Here is a 13,144-nt window from a genome sequence, read left to right on the forward strand (position 1 = left end):
TGGCTCCTGTGCAAGTGGCATATAAAAAAATACCATTTGAGCGTAACCATTGCCAGTACTACCTGACTGGCCCTCGTGCCGGTGACACGTAAAGGCACCCACTACACTCTGGGAGTGGTTGGCGTTAGGAAGGGCATCCAGCTGTAGAAACTCTGCAAGATCAGATTGGAGTCTGGTGCAGCCATCTGGTTCACTAGACCTCAGTCAAATCATCCAACCATGCTAGCATGGAAAGCGGATGTTAAACGATGATGATGAAATTTAATTTTTTTTTTTAAAGAATTTAAATAATCTAATTTTTAGCATTTTAATCATTGATACAAAAAAAAATGTGAGAGATGTTAATATGAATATGCTAATTATTTCAGCAAATAAAACAAGTTTTAAGAAATCCATGAGAAGGAAAATTTCATTTCAACCTTTTTTAATCCATTCTCCAAGCCATTTCAAAACTTGAACATCACGGGGTGGATAGAAATCAAAAAATCTCCCTTTAATGGTTCCATTTGTCAAAGATTCAACAAACTTGATTAAATCCTCAGCAGTAGTTCCTAGATAGAGAAGAGGAGAAACACAGAAATACAGAATATGAACCAATGGAAGAGGATGGACAAAGAAATCGGAAAAGAAATCATAAAATTAAAAATATAATACTTTTACTTATTACTACATTTCAAGGTATCTCCATAAACTATAGAATATTTTCTGAAAGTTGACTTTATAAGTTGTTTGATTATAGACTTAGAAAATAAATGCAATGGTTATGAGGTAAAGATACTGCCAGGCCAGAGCCTTACATTCTGTTGTTAGTGGTACCTAATACATGTCACATTTGGATAGTGAAATTTATTTAGAAAAAGTTATCTGGCTATAAAACAAAATTTTAATACTGAAATGAATTGAATTATAACAAACTTGTTATATGGTGGATTGCCAGAATCAGTAGAGACACAGATAAAAGTGCTTTGTGGAATCTAACTTTGCTTTCTTACATTCTGTGTTCAAATCTTGATGAAGGTGACTTCAGCCTTTTATATTGGGGTTGCTATAACAATGTATGAAACATGTACCTGTGGTTGATGCAATTAAAATTAAGCCCAGTTCCCAAAATGTAAGGCCTTTTGCCTGGGCTAGAAATCCTTATTAGTTGTAAGAAAAAAAAGAAAAAAAAAGCTATTTCTATTTCACATTAATGTTAATAATTTAAAACTAAATTTCATGGGGTATCATTTGGTACTGAAACACCTCACAAGTAGTTTCTGAGTGTTACAAAAAATTTACTTACCTGCTTTTGCTCTAGAAAATAAGTACTGTGGAATTGGAGCTGTGGAGTCTCTCAAATTGATTGGAGCCTTTTCTAATACTTTAGGTTTGTCCAATAAGATATTAAATGCATTCTAGCAGAAGTAATAAATAAATAAATAAAATTAAAATATCTAATATAAATTCTGCGTAATAATAGAGGTAAAAAAAAAAAGAAAAAAGAAAAGAAAAAACCCCAACATTTGTAACACATTAAAATATAAGGAAACATGTCACAACAGACTAAGACTGATTTCCATCTCATTTAGCAGTTTTTATTGCCAACCAGGTTATTGTAAAATATTTAGGGAAGGTACTTAACTCTTTATGCTTCATCCAGAAGGCCTCACAACACTTATTGTAAGCAGCCTCAGGAAGGAAGTTTTACAATCTTTAGTTGTTTTTTTTTCCTCATTTTTTGAATAGTCGGGTCTGAAGGACTTTGACTAGTAAGATTGAGGTTATTAATGTTCCTACTGAAATTTTGAATGTCACCAACACTAGGGAAAAACATGAGTAAGGAGGGAGCTTTAGAGGGAACAACATTCTGGAAAGGAAAACTGGAATGAAGAACTGAGTATAGTGTTTAGTGCAGAGTCTGGGGTTGGGCATTGGATATAACAAGAGAGGAAAATTAAGATGAGTGAGTTGGGAATGCCTGAGTGAGATGGTATAAGCTCAACAGAAGAGGTAGAAAAGGCAGAGTGAGGAAACAGCAACTGTAGACTTCTTCTCAAACCATTTCCTCAACGTCTTCCACTAAAAAAGAGAAGTAATCCTGCCTCTTCCACTCATCATGATCATTATCATTTCACATCTGCCTTCTGTGCCATACAAGAAGATAATGGCGTTAATGCAATACTGTGAAATGACAGTAAACACACATGTATATATCTCCTCTCCCCTTCACTGTTTCCTCTCTCTCACTCCTCCTCCTCGACTCTCTCGTCGCTGACACGTGACAAAAGAGAAACTACCTTTCTACCCACAACCTTCGTAAAGACTAAACGTGCTTATACTCTCTTTCATAAGCTCGTCTTCCTAAGCGTTCAGAATAATTTTTCCATCATCTTGGCTTAACAGCCCTCACTGTTTCTTTTTACTGTTTTGTTCTCATTGTTCTGTCTTTTACAGTTTTTATTTTTTTATTGTTTTTACTGTTTTGTTCTCATTGTCCTGTTCTTGTTACCACTTTCACCCTCCACAAAAAAATCCCAAATTTTATTTAATTTGCTTTGCGGGAAGGACTGTTTCAAGGAAGTCATGTTTTGTCCTTGCCTTCGAAACGTGGAGTAGTTGAAACAGGGACAACTGAAGAAGGGGAATAGTCTTTATGCTGTATGTCTTGTTTCTTTGTATTTTTTCATTGTTCAAAAAAAGATCGCTTCTATGCTTTTGTTTTTATGTTTTCATTTCTCCTTGTGTTCAACGTTTTTTTGATGTCCTGTACCCAAATACGCATGTGTATATACATATAGATGTAGGTATGTACATATATGAATGTATATATGCATATATTTATATATTATTTATATTAATATATATATATATGGAGAGAGAGAGAGAGAGAGACAAACATATTTATATAAAAATATACAACATAATACACAAACACGCATGTTTAAATTAAAATATAATATATAAAAAAAATAGCATTTTTTTAATACAAACATATGTTTAAGGGGAAAAATTCATATAAATGAATTAAAGGATGATATACTAAATGATGAAGTACACAAAAATTTTACAATTAACTGAAATTTCCCTCTTAACTGGATCAAAGCAGTTTCATTGTGACTAAACTTCACAGCTGAAGTACACATCTGCAGCTGCCACCTGATCTAAGCTCAGATTTTTTTTTCCCTGTTAAGCATGAAAATTCCTGTTTTGAATTCTTGAAATTTTCTCTCCTTTATTTTGAAAATTTGTTAGCATTTACCATAAGGGCTTTGTTTTCTTACTCCAGATTAGAATGAAATAGCAATTATTTGAGAATTATTTTGTATGTATGATGTAGTATGTTGGCCAGTAACTTACATATTACAGAAGACAGTGGGTGTATATTTGAAAACATAAAGAAAAAGTAATAGGGTTGAATAACTTACCAACATGTTAAGGACAGCAATAGGGCCACATGCGGAAACTTCAGTCTCTGACCGTTTCACTTGTCTATGGTAAGCTTGGTTCTCATCCCAAATCATTACACGTTCTACACTAGATCTTCTTGACTTCATAGAGTGGTTCTTCTGTCACAAGAAATAACAGTAAAAATGATGTACAAGCAGGGATACAAGAGGCAGTGACAGGTGGGGGTGGTGCAATACGGAAATAATAAGCAACAAATAAAAGTAAAAAAAATAAAGAAATGTCATTCATATATATATATATGCACCGGTGGCACGTAAAAAGCACCCACTACACTCTCGGAGTGGTTGGTGTTAGGAAGGGCATCCAGCTGTAGAAACTCTGCCAGATCAAGATTGGAGCCTGGTGCAGCCTTCTGGTTCGCCAGCCCTCAGTCAAAATCGTCCAACCCATGCTAGCATGGAAAGCGGACGTTAAACGATGATGATGATGATGATATGTACCCTCTTCACTCCTCTCTTCTGGCTAGCCAGAAACCCTAACTTCCTCCACTTACAGTTTGTCATTTTTTTCCCTTCCTTCTTCCAACTTGCCCTGAATGGTTTGTAGGATTAAGGAAATTCTAATTCACTGTGTAGTAACTGCTTGATTAGAATAAATAAATTAAATAAACAAGAGCCATCTGCCAGTTAGCAGATGTTCACACAAATCTTGTTTTTTATAGGCACTGACAACAGTGCCCCAAATGTTTACTATTCCTTTTAAGTTCACATTTTTAAGGTCACCACACTCAACGTCAGCACAAAGAAAGGCAGGACCAGTTAGATTGTTGAAATGCTAGAGTGGAGGTATGAAGATGTGTGCTATGTGCAAAAAGTAAGATGGAGGAGAGCCTTTGTTAGGTTCTTCATAAGCAAAGAACATAGGTACAAATTCCTTTGGTAGACAGAAGTGGGGGTGATGGTGTAAGCATATTTTTGGCAGAAAAATGTGTAGATAAAGTGAGATAATTAGAGTGTGTGGTACTCAAGCTAAAACTAATCTTAGATAAATTAACAGTTACATTTATATCTACCTATATGCCACACTCTAGACTGGCAGATGATAAGAAGGACCAATTTTATGAAGTCCTTTTGCAGATTGTCTCAATCATGAATGACATTGACTTCAACAGACATGTTGGACAGCACCCTGATGAATTCCAGGTACAGCACTGACCAGGAGAAAGTCTTTGACCAAGTCCCTCACTCTGCAATCAGATGGTCTCTGAGGAAGCTATGGGTAGATGAATGGCTAGTGAAAGTCATATGCAAGAGTACTGTCAGTAAAGTGAGAGTTAACCACAAGTGCAGTGACGAATTTAGAGCACAGGTTGGAATTCACTAGGGCTCAATTCTCCATTCTCTCTTATTTATCATAGTCCTCCAGGCCATAGCACAAGAATTTAAAACCAGTTGCTCTTGGGAACTACTGTATGGTGATGACCCCATTCTCATAGAAGAATCCACAGAAGAATTCAAAAGGAAATTCCAGATACAGAAGCAAAACTTGGAATGAAAGGTTCTTAAAGTTAACATAACTTGGTAAAGACTAAAGTTCTAGTAAGCAAGACAACAGACAAAACTCTATTCCCATCAGGTAAATGGCCTTGCCTGGTATTTAGAAAAGATGTAGACAGGAAGTGCAAGCTATGAACACAGAAGAAGTGTAGTGGAATCACAGGAGAATTAGCAGAGTAATTAGTCTTTGTATGTGGAAGTTGTGTAGGAGTTATAAACACTAAAGACACAGGGTAAATAGATTTTTTCAAATGCCTTGGAGGCTCCTTAAAAGCAGTAGATGGTTTCTGTTGCCTAGCTGACCTAATTAGCAGCTGAGAAGGTTGTTCTGAAAGTATAGCTGCTAGAATAAAAATAGGTAATTCATTTTATTCCTCCCAGGAATAACTATTGAGATTTGACTGCTGAATATTTTGAAATATGCAAGCAAATAGCACTAAAAATATTCAATTCAGTGGTTTGCTGTCCTGTTTTTTTTCTCCCCCATTGACTTGACAACAATAACATAAGGAATATTTGATAGATATATATGCAGAAATGGTTGTGTGGTTGAGTTTGAGTTGTAATCATGTGATTCTAAGTTCAGTTTAACCCCAGAGCTTGGCATTTTGTCCAGGTGTTTTCTACCAAAACTTTCGAGTAAAATATAATAGAACGAAACTTTCTAGAATCCTATCATACATACACACACACAAATTTATATTTCTCTGCTGATCAGATGAGTAACCCACCATTTTTAAATTAATCAATTACATATGTTAATTGCTTAATTATATAAATGCTATGTTTTTATTCAATTGAAACAGCTGTGAAAGCAAATTAAGGTTCATACATAAAATTTATAATTTTCTGTTGTTTACCAGTCTGTCCATCTATGAATGTCCTAGGTATGGCTTAAATTGCATTTAGCCACGGTTCTACACCGAGTCCCCGGTTCTACTCTGCATCGAGTCCCCGGTTCCACTCTGCATTGAGTCCCTGGTTCCACTCTGCATTGAGTCCCTGCTTCTACTCTGCATCGAGTCCCCGGTTCTACTCTGCACTGAGTCCCCGGTTCTACTCTGCACCGAGTCCCCGGTTCTACTCTGCACCGAGTCCCCGGTTCTACTCTGCATCGACTCCCCGGTTCTACTCTGCATCGAGTCCCCGGTTCTACTCTGCATTGAGTCCCCGGTTCTACTCTGCATCGACTCCCCGGTTCTACTCTGCATCGAGTCCCCGGTTCTACTCTGCATCGACTCCCCGGTTCTACTCTGCATCGACTCCCCGGTTCTACTCTGCATCGACTCCCTGGTTCTACTCTGCATCGACTCCCCGGTTCTACTCTGCATCGACTCCCCGGTTCTACTCTGCATCGACTCCCCGGTTCTACTCTGCATCGACTCCCCGGTTCTACTCTGCATCGACTCCCCGGTTCTACTCTGCATCGACTCCCCGGTTCTACTCTGCATTGAGTCCCCGGTTCTACTCTGCATCGAGTCCCCGGTTCTACTCTGCATCGAGTCCCCGGTTCTACTCTGCATTGAGTCCCCGGTTCTACTTTGCATCGACTCCCCGGTTCTACTCTGCATTGAGTCCCCGGTTCTACTCTGCATCGACTCCCCGGTTCTACTCTGCATTGAGTCCCCGGTTCTACTCTGCATTGAGTCCCCGGTTCTACTTTGCATCGACTCCCCGGTTCTACTCTGCATTGAGTCCCCGGTTCTACTCTGCATTGAGTCCCCGGTTCTACTCTGCATTGAGTCCCCGGTTCAACTCTGCATTGAGTCCCCAGTTCTACTCTGCATCGAGTCCCTGGCTCTACTATGACCCATAGCAGTTGCTGTTACCAGGGGTCCCAGTTATGGGTTAATAAGCATGTCACAAAAGGTCACTCACAGGCACTCTATTGAGCCCAGGCAAATGAGGACTTTCAGCTTTTTAATTGTTTATCTAAGAGATGGTAAGCCCACATAAATCCTATATCCTGATAACTACTGGGCTTGTAGCACCTGTTGCATCAGGCTGATGCAAGTTTGAAGGAGAAAAGAGTGGGACAGGCTCTGCATAAACCATATCCACTATAATAATAACATTCATTGTGCAGGTTGTTCAGTGAACCAAGACACAAGTACAAACACCATCTCACTTGCTTCCCAAGTCTAGTGGCAATAGGGAAAGAGGCAACAGAGATAGGTCAAGGATGCTACAAGAGATTTTCAGCTTTGACCATGCACACAGGTGGTCATGGATTGATGGTCATTTCCATAGACTTGTAAGAACACTGTATAACTGGGTCTTGATAAAACCACATTTGTCAAAGTAATGTAGGAGTCCATACCATGTATGTGTGTGTGTATCCCCTTAGCCATATGTGTTTTCCATGAGAGGCAGCAAACAACATTGCCTGCATTTTTATAACCATTACATGATGCTGAGACAAAGGTACATGCAAACCCATAAAAGCACAGAACACAAACATATTTCTGTACGTTTTCCACAGAATATTATATATATATATATATATATATATATATATGATGACTGGCACCCATGCCAACCTTCCTTCATTGGACACTACACTCTGCTTGCAAAGACCTGTTGGGGCAAGTGAAATCAAAATTGAACCAAATTCGATGACTGGCATCGTGCCAATGGAGCACTATCAGCTTCTTCTGAGTGGGATCGCTGCCAGAGCAGCTGTCTGGCCACCGTGCTGGTGGCACGTAAAAAGCACATTTGAGTGTGATCGTTACCAGCGTCACCTTACTGACACTTGTGCCAGTGGCATGTGAACAAAACATTCGAGAGTGGCTGTTGCCAGTACTGCCTAACTGGCCATTGTGCTGGTGGCACGTAAAAGCACCCACTACACTCTCGGAGTGGTTGGCGTTAGGAAGAGCATCCAGCTGTAGAAACTCTGCCAGATCAGATTGGAGTCTGGTGCAGCCATCTGGTTCACCAGACCTCAGTCAAATCGTCCAACCCATGCTAGCATGGAAAGCGAACGCTAAATGATGATGATGATATAAATATATATTTAGAGAAAGATATTTTCAAAAAGATTAAGAAAAGACTTTTTATAAAGTAGAATGGTATTAACCTTTAAGAAGGAATTTCACAAATTGTGTGTAGGCTTTAACACATTATTAAAGCCTCCACACAATTTGTGAAATTCCTTCCTAAAGGTTAGAACCATTCTAATCTCTAAAAAGTTTTTTTTTTTATCTTCACTTTCTGAAAAAAATCTTTCTCTAAATATAACTGTATCAAGTAATTTCCTAAACACTGTGTGTGTGTGTGTGTGTGTGTGTGTGTGTGTATGTGTATATATATATATATATATATATATATATATATATATATGGCTGATGACAGTACTTCCTGATTGGCACCTGTGACAGTGGCATGTTAAAAGCACTATTTGAGTATGATTGATACCTGTGCTGGTGGCATGTAAAAAGCACCATTCAAATATGGTCGATGCCTGTCTTGCCTGATTGGCCCTCGTGGTAGTGGCATGTAAAAAGCACCCACTAAACTCTCAGAGTAGTTGGCATTAGGAAGGGCATCCAGCTAAAAGTTCTGCAAGCTCACCGCCTTTATATACACAAGCCCCTATATCACTACACCTATTCTCACCACCCCCAATGTGCTCTTGAGGGTATGTCCCAACACATTTTCGCCATTATGTCTTTCACTATTGCTCTCTGTATCTTAGTCTCTAACTCACTCTCTCCTGTTTTCCAACTGGGATATCCATGTTATCTACACTACAGCAAGACACCTATATCTGTCCCATCTATGCCTTAAACCTCTCAACTGACACAAAGCCACACCCACTTAATACTACTCTCTCCTCTCCAACCCTCCTAGTTGAGGGATTTTTGTTTTGCAAAGTACTTTGTGACTGTTGGTGCTAGTGCCATGTAGCTGTAGAAACCATGTCAAAACAGACAACAGAACCTGGAGTGGCTCCTGGCCTTGCCAGCTCCTGTCAAACTGTTCAACCCATGCCAGCATGGATAATGGATGTTAAATGATGATGGTGATAATATACAGATAATTAGTTATCTGTAATAAGCACACCAAAATAACTTCCACCGATAGAATAAATACTAGGCTTACAAAGAATAAGTCCTGGGGTCGATTTGCTCGACTAAAGGCGGTGCTCCAGCATGGCCACAGTCAAATGACTGAAACAAGTAAAAGAGTTCATATGTCACAGCAGGTGTTTCATTGTCTTCAAGAAAGACAATTCTGTAAGATCTTATTTTATCGATTGTGCTGTTTGAGAAGTTACCTGTGAGATACTAGCTTCCTCTCCGAGGGTAGATCTATCTCATCTTCTAGGTGCAGATTGGCTGTGTGGGTAAGAAGCTTGTATGTGTGTATACCTTTGACTTGACATCATGTGATGACTGAACAAGTGTCACTGCCATACAAGTGTTGTTTCTTTTTTAGTCTTTCCACAAAAAAAGATGTCTGGCCAAGGGAAATATTACCTCGTTTAGAAATGGGTAAGGGTTGGTAACAGGAAGGGCATTCAGCCATAGAAAATCTGCCTCAATGACTTCTGTGTGATCCATGCTGGCTTGGAAAAATGGTAAGTGGCTGTTAAGTGATGATGGTGATGATGATCATGTTGTTCAGATGTTGGAAGAGATGTTGTTAAGCATTGTCTCAATGGCTTTTTGTGAGTAGCAAAAAATATTAGCAACCTAATACTGGTAAAATCTGGAGCCCTTGGAAACTAGCTATGATCTGCATTAACCCTTTTGTTATCATATTTCTGTTGAGATGCTCTGTGTTTCTTTCTACTGATTTTAAATATGACAAAGAATTTAGCAAAATAATTTAGTTATCACTAGCAGTATCGCCCGGCGTTGCTCGGGTTTGTAAGGGAAATAACTATATAAGCATTTTTAGAGAGTTATAGCCAAAACATAGCAAAAAATGCATTAAAAATGGAAAAAAAATGGTGGTAAATTTTTTTTTAAATCGTTGACTCATCGAAGACATTTTTAGAGAATTACTTCCCTTATATAATAGCGTAAAAAATGCATTAAAATGGAAAAAAATGATGGTAAATTTTTTTTAAAATTGTAGACTCATCGTAGACGCGCGCTAATACCCAGAAGGGCTTGATATGAATCACGACTATAAGATACCCGCTTTTGGTTAAACTGCACCGCAAAATGTGGGAGTAGTTAGGAATCTAAATCGTAGGAGACAGACACGCAACTTGACATTTATATATAAAGATTAAGCTAGTGTAAGGAACATAAATTGTGTCTAAGGTTTGGAGAAAAATTTTAATTCAGAACTTTTGAAAACAAGACATTTGGGATCTTTTCAGTTTGAACGGCAGTTTTTTCTAGCGGTGTCATATGAAATTGTCACCCATAATTATGACCCTAGTATCGATCTATTACATTTCTATCTGTTTTAGGGTTAGTTAGGGGTGGGGGAAGGGTATCTTTTTTTTCTTCAGAAATGTAAATAAACCCAATCTGTTTCTTAAACGAGGGACATATTCATACAGCACAGAATGTTTTTTTTACCTGAATAGACATAATTGATTGGTTGAAATTGCAGAAATTGAAGAAAAAAAACAACAAATATCTTACAAACTATAGAATTTTCTCAATAAAGCCAAGAGAAAAAGATGTTTTATAAACACATTCTACCAGTATGCGAAGTTTAAAATTTTTTAGTTACCTAGAAATTATGTTAAAAACTGCCGTTCAAACCAAAAAGATCTGACATTTGTTCTCAGAGTCAGAGGTAGTTTCAGCTGGGTTGGTATCAAAAGGGTTAATAACCAACAATCAATCCATAGTCCTGTTTGAACTAATTTTGGAAGAGTTTGCTAAGTTCAGTTGCTGTGAAGAGTGAAGGACCTAATGCTTTCTTCTCTTACTCTCAGGTGAATGGCAGTTGCTGGAAATGTTAAATTCCTAACTAACCTTAGTCTTTATCTAGTTCGCCATGTGTATATAGCAATGCAAGAATGTTAGAAAGATCAACAGCAAACGGAACTGTAATGGTACGAAATAGAAAGAGATTCTTTCTGCAGTTGTCCTACCTTCTAGAAATAACAGTCAAATCTCCATCAAACCACACTACCACCTTAGAAAAAGAATGACACAATGGATAATGGCATAAATAACGCAGTACTTGGGCAAGCGAGGAAATGCCTTCTGATCATAAATTTTTGTTGATGGAACTGGTCGGCCTATGGCTAAATAACATGAGTAAAATTAAAGAGAGAGGTAAGAATAACTGGTTAGTTTTAAATAGCTGCAAGTATGTACATTCAGTAGATAATTGTCATGTGTAGAAATTCTCTGTTTATAATTATATGGTTTCTGCAATAGTAGATGTTTTCAAATATTTCATAAAACATAGTTATCAGCAACTTACCTTACTAGTATGCTGCATATTTAAAGCATGCGAGTCTGTCTTGTGATCGGTGTCGGAAGCAGAGGTGCAGCAGCATTTGTCACCAGGACTGTCAGCAGTGCATTTGTCTAATCGGACCCTGTCGATATCTTCATAGATTGGTTCTTGTGAACTGGGAATATCACTAGCATATGAAAATGCACAAACACACACACACACACACAAAGAAAAAAAGAAAAAGAAAAAAGAAAAGAAAGACGAGAGAATGGTTATTAACAGTAAATAAAAGATTTCTGAACAAATATACAATAAATTTCATACATAAGAATGTAACATCAGAATGTTAGTAGGTTAAGAAATAGGAGGTAAGGATATTCATGGTTGTTTTCAGGATGTCAAACATATATTAAGGCGTAGGAGTGGCTGTGTGGTAGGTAGCTTGCTTACCAACCACATTGTTCCGGGTTCAGTCCCACTGCGTGGCACCTTGGTCTTCTACTATAGCCTTCTACAAGTGTCTTCTACTATAGCCTCGGGCCGACCAAAGCCATGCAAGTGGATTTAGTAGACGGAAACTAAAAGAAGCCAGTCGTATATATGTATATGTTTGTCCCCCCAACGTTGCTTGACAACCGATACTGGTGTGCTTATGTCCCCGTAACTTAGCAGTTCAGCGAAAAAGACCGATAGAATAAGTACTAGGCTTCCAAAGAATAAGTCTTGCTCAGCTAAAGGCGGTGCTCCAGCATAGCCACAGTCAAATGACTGAAACAAGTAAAAGAGTATATGTTCAATGATTCCAACATTACATTCCCCATACTAATGTGTTTGGTTATAATGGCCACTTTTTTTGTAATCAGCTGATAGATTACTAAGAGGTAGCATAATAGATTGATAAAATACCAATATACTAATGCTACTTATTTTACTGACTCCTAAGGCGGTAAGGTGGAAAAATTGTTAGTATGACAGACCAAATAATTAGTAGCATTTCTTTCGGCTCTTTACATTCCAAGTTCAAGTTCTGTGGAGACTGACTTTGCCTATTACCCTTTCAGGATCAATAAAATTAGTACCAGTTGAGCACTGGGTTGAGGTAATTAATTTACCCCCTCCCCTAGTCTACAAATTTGAAGCCGTTATTTTACTGACTCCAGAAAGATAAACTGTACAACTGATCCATGCATTCCAAACATTGCAGAACATCTAGTCTAAATCTTGTTAATAATAATGGTTTCAGATTTTGCCACAAGGGCAGCAATTTTGGAGGAGGGGATGAGCCCCAGTCTTCAACTGATACTTATCGACCCTGGAAGGATGAAAAGTGAAGTCAACCCCAGCGGAATTTGAACTCAGAATGTGAAGACGGATGAAATACTACCCAGCGTGCTAATGATTCTTGCAAAGTTGCATAACCTAGTGGTTAGGGTATTGGACTCAAGATTGTAAGGTTGTGGTTTCAATTCACAAGCTGGGGTGTGTGTTGTGTTCTTGAGCAAGGCTTGATGCACCAGTAGGCTTGAGAAAGACCTAAAACCAATAATAACACCATGCTCTTCTAATATCACTACTCTCTTTTACTTGTTTCAGTCAAGCAAATCAACCCCAGGACTTATTCTTTGTAAGCCTAGTACTTATTCTTCCAGTCTCTTTTGCCGAACCACTAAGTTATGGGGACATAAACACACCAGCATCAGTTGTCAAGTGATGTTGGGGGTACAAACACAGATACACACACATTTATGTATTCCACTGGCTTCTGTGCCGGTGGCACATAAAAAGCACCATCCGAAGTGACCGATGCCAACCCCGCC

At 38.3% G+C, this 13,144-nt stretch overlaps 1 protein-coding gene across 2 annotated transcripts in view; it reads right to left on the bottom strand.

The window, feature by feature from the left end:
* The window catches only part of LOC115209365 (serine-rich adhesin for platelets), an 82,178-nt gene that overhangs the window by 7,871 nt on the left and 61,163 nt on the right, over positions 1 to 13,144 (bottom strand). The window contains exons 3-6 of one of the 2 annotated variants that reach the window (XM_029777751.2): positions 11,352 to 11,514; positions 3,408 to 3,545; positions 1,286 to 1,397; positions 420 to 551 (exon numbers count right to left, since the gene is read on the bottom strand). In XM_029777751.2, the coding sequence (XP_029633611.1) occupies positions 420 to 551; positions 1,286 to 1,397; positions 3,408 to 3,545; positions 11,352 to 11,514 (545 nt within the window). Of the gene's footprint in view, positions 1 to 419; positions 552 to 1,285; positions 1,398 to 3,407; positions 3,549 to 11,351; positions 11,515 to 13,144 lie in introns of both variants that reach the window. The other variant, XM_029777743.2, reaches the window with a different exon arrangement.

The sequence above is a fragment of the Octopus sinensis genome, linkage group LG1 (assembly GCF_006345805.1).
Source record: "Octopus sinensis linkage group LG1, ASM634580v1, whole genome shotgun sequence".
NCBI classification, from domain to species: domain Eukaryota; kingdom Metazoa; phylum Mollusca; class Cephalopoda; order Octopoda; family Octopodidae; genus Octopus; species Octopus sinensis.